Genomic DNA, 5,481 nt, shown 5'->3' with positions numbered 1-5,481 from the left:
TAGAAATCCTACCGTGATGAAGCCACTGAAGAACACCAGAGCTGGTGAGTGGCCCCAGCAGACTGATGAGGAAAATGAGGATTTGGGGCTGTTTATTCCATTGGGTAAGCTTTGTGCAAGGAACAGGCCTGTGACTTGATACAGTAGCAGAACTCTGGAATTGTGTACACCACAGCAGGGGCTGTTTAGGTGCAACTTTTTTTTAAGTTTTCATCCTGTGCTCCATAATTCAGTGGATAAATACAGGTATCCAAGCAAAACTTGCTGGAGCTGATCTCTGCAATTTTTGGTTACTAAAAACATTGCTTTCCTTCAGAGGAAGTTACGATTCTTTTGTTTCCCTGAGTCAGCAAAACAGTGCCACTTGGGAAACACTTTACGTCCCAGAAACTGTAATCTGCTCTTGCTGTATGGTGCCTGGAGTTGTGCAACTGTTTTAATCTTGATGGCATACTTAAAACACCTCCTTCTGGAAAAGGCATAAAAAGGCTGCTGAGACCATTCTGTAAAATCAGTCTAGTAGAGATGGCAAATACATAACCTTTATTTCCTTGACTAATGTGACTCACTCAGGTCCTGCAGAATTTGAATCCGTTATTCAAGACTGTTTCTAGTTCTTACGGCCATTTCCGTTTGGGTGATCTCCTTATCAGCTGTTGGAAAGCTGCTGCCACTTCAGTATCTGCAGAGTTCTAGCTTTTTTTTTTTTTAAACTCATACTGTCAGAATGTGCTGATGTGAAGTATCTGAATTTTTAGATTCCATTTCTATTAATTTTCAGAGGAGCAAGATGGAGAGGATATTGAGAGAAGGAAGAGGAGGAGGAAGGCAACCAAACGGAAAAGAGAAGGGAAAAGTCAAGAAGAGGAGGGATCTTTGTCTTGTGACATCAAGCTAGATGATACCCTTGATCGCACCTTAGAAGATGGAGCTAAACAACATAACCTAACAGTTGTCAACGTGCGAAACATCCTGCATGTGAGTGTGGTGGGACTATGCCAGGGAACGGAGAAGTGCCCAGCTTTTTAAGAAAGTGCAATCTAGACTTGAGTATAGTACTAATGGTAGCACTTGATTGCATGAACAAGGAAGACTTGGTAGGCACCCACGTCCTAATTTCTCCTATAAAAAGCTATAAAGAGAGAATCATGTGGTGTACGTATAATTTACCTGGACCTGGCTTTGTTAGTAGGTATTAATCCCTGGCTTCCATTTATTTACAATGGCAAATGGGTCTGTTTTACTGTGCCATAATAGCAGTAGCAGCAGTAATTGAACTAAAATGCATACTTCTGGTTCCAGGTGAGGAGATGTAGACTGTGAACTCACTATTTCTTGTTTTGAGTGAACTGTTTCATGATAAAGTCCTGATGGAATTCTAGCGGTGCTGACAGAAATGCATTACTCTTAGTTAATGACCCCAACCAACCTTTTAGTCCATCACACAACTTCCAGTTAGAAAGGAACTGCAAGAAGAATATCTGTGCTGTCACAGCTGTGAAACTCTAATTTCAGTTTATCCCATGAGCAGGGTCTGGAGACCAATAGTATTTATTTTCCCACAGGATCAAAAATTGTGCGCTTTTTTTTTTTTTTCCTGCAGCTAGTGTTCTAATTCAGGTGATCTCAGATATTTTCCCTTTTTGCCATCCCTGTGGCAAACAAACTGGAGACTGCCATGATTCTTTTGGGCAGATTCACCAGCTGATTTTGTGCAAGTGCCGTAAATTAATGCCTTTCTCTGTCACATGGCACTGTGGAAGGGCTGTAAATATCTCGCAGTCACCAACCTTCCCTGGAACCTTATGGTGGCATTCAGAAAATGTAGTCAGGGATACTGGGTCTCTTCTGCCTTCCCCTATTTATTTTAAAAATATACAATGTTTTCTGAAATGACGTAGCACAATGTTGCACAGAGTAAATTATTACATGCTTTCTCTAGAGAATGAGACCCTTACTATTTTGGAAGCCTGTGAGTGCTTAAGGGTTTAAGTTTTCTGTTGCAGCTTCATAGCAGCATTTCTCATGTGGCTGGGATCGGCACATTTTGCTGATGATGTGACACGAGGGAAGGGAAACTGGTGTGGACTTTTGTTTTGATTATTTTCTTTCCTTCTGGTGGAAATTTATTCTGTAGAGCATTGACAGAGAATGTAGTGCAAATGTTTTTATCACTGCTGTGCTTACTTTGTATTTTCTTGTCCAATCACTGAACAATCTTTTTTTATTATAGTGTAATTATGAAGTATATTGTACACTGAATATTTCTCCATCATGTTTCCAACTAGTTTATTTTAACCTTAAGTCTGTTTCTTTTTAACAAACAGAATGTAAAGGATACTTTTTTGTGTGTTCCTGTAGGAAGTGATCACAAATGAGCATGTGGTTGCCATGATGAAAGCAGCCATCAGTGAGACTGAAGATATACCTTTGTTTGTAAGTAAAAAGCTTTTTCAGTTTGTTTTTTCAGTTGTTCCAAATGCACGATACCTTCACCAGTCTATCTTCTTAGTCCATGATGTGGTATGGAGAGAATAGGTAGTACTATAATTTACGTTTCATTACCAGATTTGCCACCTGGATGAAGTGAGTGATGTCTGTGTATGAGTGTAAATTATGAAACAGAATTATGAGTGGTTATTTTTTATGTCACTGATCATGTCTAAAAGGTAATGAATTTAAAAAAAGAAAAGCCTTGTAGTAAAGAGTTGCTGGGGAAAAGTTTGCAATTAAGGAAAATAGCTGAATAGGTTGCTGTTGTCTTGTTTTAAACTCTCAGGAGCCCAAAATGACTCGTTCCAAACTGAAGGAAGTTGTGGAGAAAGGAGTGGTAAGTACGTCATCTGCGTTTACTTTTGCACCCTCCCCCTACCCAAATGATTTTGATTGTTGGGTCTTCTAAAAGAAGTGTAAAGCATGCTTTTATGTGATTTATTCTTAAAATGAAAAAATAAGTTAAAACAATGTAAAAAGGAATTCATTTTAGATGAGCATAATAGAACCAGGTCAGAGTTAGAAAATGCAGCGAATTGACAGTATCCATTATACTGCAGGTATGGCCTGTAGAGACCACATGGGCGGTTTAGAAAGCATTTGTTTGAAGTCTGTTGTTACTTGGCTGCTTTGGGGAGAACAAGGCCTCAAGCTCAAGTACTCATTTGATTTAATAGATTGTTTAAGCTGTGCGACACCGTGCTTTTCAGAGACAGTTGAAGTGTTTTTGCTATCTTTAGGTGATTCCAACATGGAATATTTCTCCAATTAAGAAGGCAAATGAGGTGAAGGTAAGTGAACTACTGCTGCGAAATCGGAGACCATACTAGAGGCACCCTGCTGAGCAAGGAATCTTTTGGAGGGGTGTGGAACAGACTTGTGTCTAGCATGTTGGGAGTACTGGTGACCAGGAGCATTGCAAACAGGGTATGCCAGGCAGGACAAGGCAGTTAACATAGCAGCAGGTGCACAGAGGGGCCCAAAAGAGCTGCCGGCAGGGAAAGACAGAACATGATGGGGTGATGACATGCCATAGGGAGTGGTCTTTTCTCCTGGGTGGTCCAGCTTCCGATGTTAGCACTGCAGCAGCCTCTACCTGGATGAAACTCCTGATAGTGAATGCCACTGCCCAGGCCTTGCGCTGCGAGGTGCTCCTCCCTGGGACTGTTTTATATGTTTTAGGACTGCCTGGTTATACGGCCTGGATCTCAATTTCTTTTTCCTGAGCTCTGCCTGCTCCAAAAGATTTGTTACCTAGGTGTAGGCAGGATTCAGCAGTGTAGCATGAGTGAATGGCCATTCAAGTACTAGAAGTATGTCTTTGAGATAGTGTCTGCTCATGCAGTGTTTCCATCATATAAATGCTAAATCATTTGTGCCTGTTCTTGCACCTTTTCAAACCACTTACCTGGCTTTACCAATCTTACTTTAGTAATTTCTTTGGTTTCTTCAGCCTTTTTCAGTAGTCTTCTTCCGTTCTGATCTTCAGGGTATTTCCTCAGTTAGAAATCTTTGGTCTGATAGTGCACCATTAGAGTGCAACTCTTTATTTTGCCTGTAAAAAGTTGTCAACTTCCTTCTGTTCTGTTGCAGCCTCCTCAGTTTGTGGACATTCCTCTTGAGGAAGATGATTCATCTGATGAAGAATACCAGCCTGATGATGAGGATGAGGATGAGACTGCAGAAGAGGTAAATACAACTTGTACAGAGATCTGTTCTGTTCAGCATGGAGTTGTCTGCATGTTTGAGGCAGTAGAATGCTCTCTTTATTTTAACGTTACAAGTCATCCCAGACCTTCTAGTAATCTTTCTTCAATGCTATATTATTCATTTGGCTAAAAAAGAGTCTCTGGAATATTAGTTGAAGCAGTATGATTGATTGCATTCTGCATCTTTTGCACTGTAGAGCTTACTGGAAAGTGATGTAGAGAGCACTGCTTCTTCTCCTCGGGGAGCAAAACGGTCTAGGACAAGGCGATCATCTGATGAAGAGGGAGGGACACTCTGCGAGGTAAACTTGCAAGAGACTTCTGCTTTCTTTAGAAACAACTTTCAGTCATTATTCCTAAATTACTAATGCAAAAGCAAAAATATGTATTATTGCTTAAAGTTGTGGTAACATTACAGGTGCTATGTGGATTTGGCATCCCCACTGTAATGGTTCCTGCATAAGCAGTGAAGTGCAACCCTTGCAGAAAGAGCTTAGTCTGAAATAAACACGAGTACTTAAAAAAGCACTGGCAATGGAAACAATCAGCTCTTCTTCAGATAATGATTATTTTTCTGATTATTTTTGAGAGGAGTGCAGGAGAATTGCTTTCTGTGCTTGGCTTAGGAGGAGAAAGTGATATGATAAAAGCATAAAGGTATTTGTGGTGACTGTATGCGCTGTCAAATCAGAAGGAGTATGTGCAGCGTGATAAGAGCTGAGTATCAGCAGACAAGAATGAGAAAGCGACTGTGAGAACTGACCACTGACACTGGAATCAGAGAAAGAGCAATAATGTATTGATACTTCCATGTTCTGCTCACCATGGGTTTGTTTTTGGGAGGGTTGGGAGTATGCCACAATTACTAGTGTTCCGGTTTATCAGCTCTAGTAATGTTGAGACTGATACTCAGATCTTCCAAATGTCTCCTTTCCTGCAAGTCTTTTGAATAGTAAATTTATTTGTACTTTCTGAAAATCAAAGTGAGTGTAATATGAAGAATCCATTTCCTTCTGTGAAGTGTTTCTCTCATTTCTATTGTGCTAGACTCTGGTCAAACCTACAAGGAGACTTATTCTGTCCTTGGAAATTTATGTTCTAAATAAAACCTTTTAATGCAAAGGCCTTTTTAATTAGATGGAGAAGGTTACTACACCTGTTGTTAGACATATTAGTGCTGAAGTAGTTCCCATGGGACCTCCACCACCTCCTAAACCAAAGCAAAACAAAGACAGCACGTTCATGGAGAAGCTGCATGCAGTGGATGAAGAATTGGCTT

The 5,481-nt window shown here is 40.4% G+C and overlaps 1 protein-coding gene across 1 annotated transcript; it reads left to right on the top strand.

Annotated features, from left to right (window-relative positions):
- On the top strand, positions 1-5,388 carry LOC103913295 (GON-4-like protein). Its single transcript, XM_009319777.1, has 8 exons — positions 1-104; positions 782-978; positions 2,362-2,436; positions 2,780-2,830; positions 3,234-3,284; positions 4,087-4,182; positions 4,400-4,504; positions 5,326-5,388. Exons 1-8 carry the CDS (start codon positions 17-19, stop codon positions 5,386-5,388), a joined length of 726 nt encoding a protein of 241 aa, XP_009318052.1. The 5' UTR covers positions 1-16.
- The last annotated feature ends 93 nt before the right edge of the window (positions 5,389-5,481 follow it).

Source organism: Pygoscelis adeliae, unplaced genomic scaffold (genome assembly GCF_000699105.1).
Source record: "Pygoscelis adeliae isolate BGI_AS28 unplaced genomic scaffold, ASM69910v1 Scaffold181, whole genome shotgun sequence".
Taxonomy (NCBI): Eukaryota; Metazoa; Chordata; class Aves; order Sphenisciformes; family Spheniscidae; genus Pygoscelis; species Pygoscelis adeliae.
Note: the sequence above shows the minus strand (reverse complement) of the source record. Positions and strands in the feature narration are given on the sequence as shown.

Coding starts and splice junctions, on each gene's coding strand:
- LOC103913295 (XM_009319777.1), top strand. CDS start 17: ATGAAGCCACTGAAGAACACCAGAGCTGGTGAGTGGCCCCAGCAGACT. Junction 105..781: donor GGGGCTGTTTATTCCATTGG/GTAAGCTTTGTG, acceptor ATTAATTTTCAG/AGGAGCAAGATGGAGAGGAT. Junction 4,505..5,325: donor AGGGAGGGACACTCTGCGAG/GTAAACTTGCAA, acceptor TTTAATGCAAAG/GCCTTTTTAATTAGATGGAG.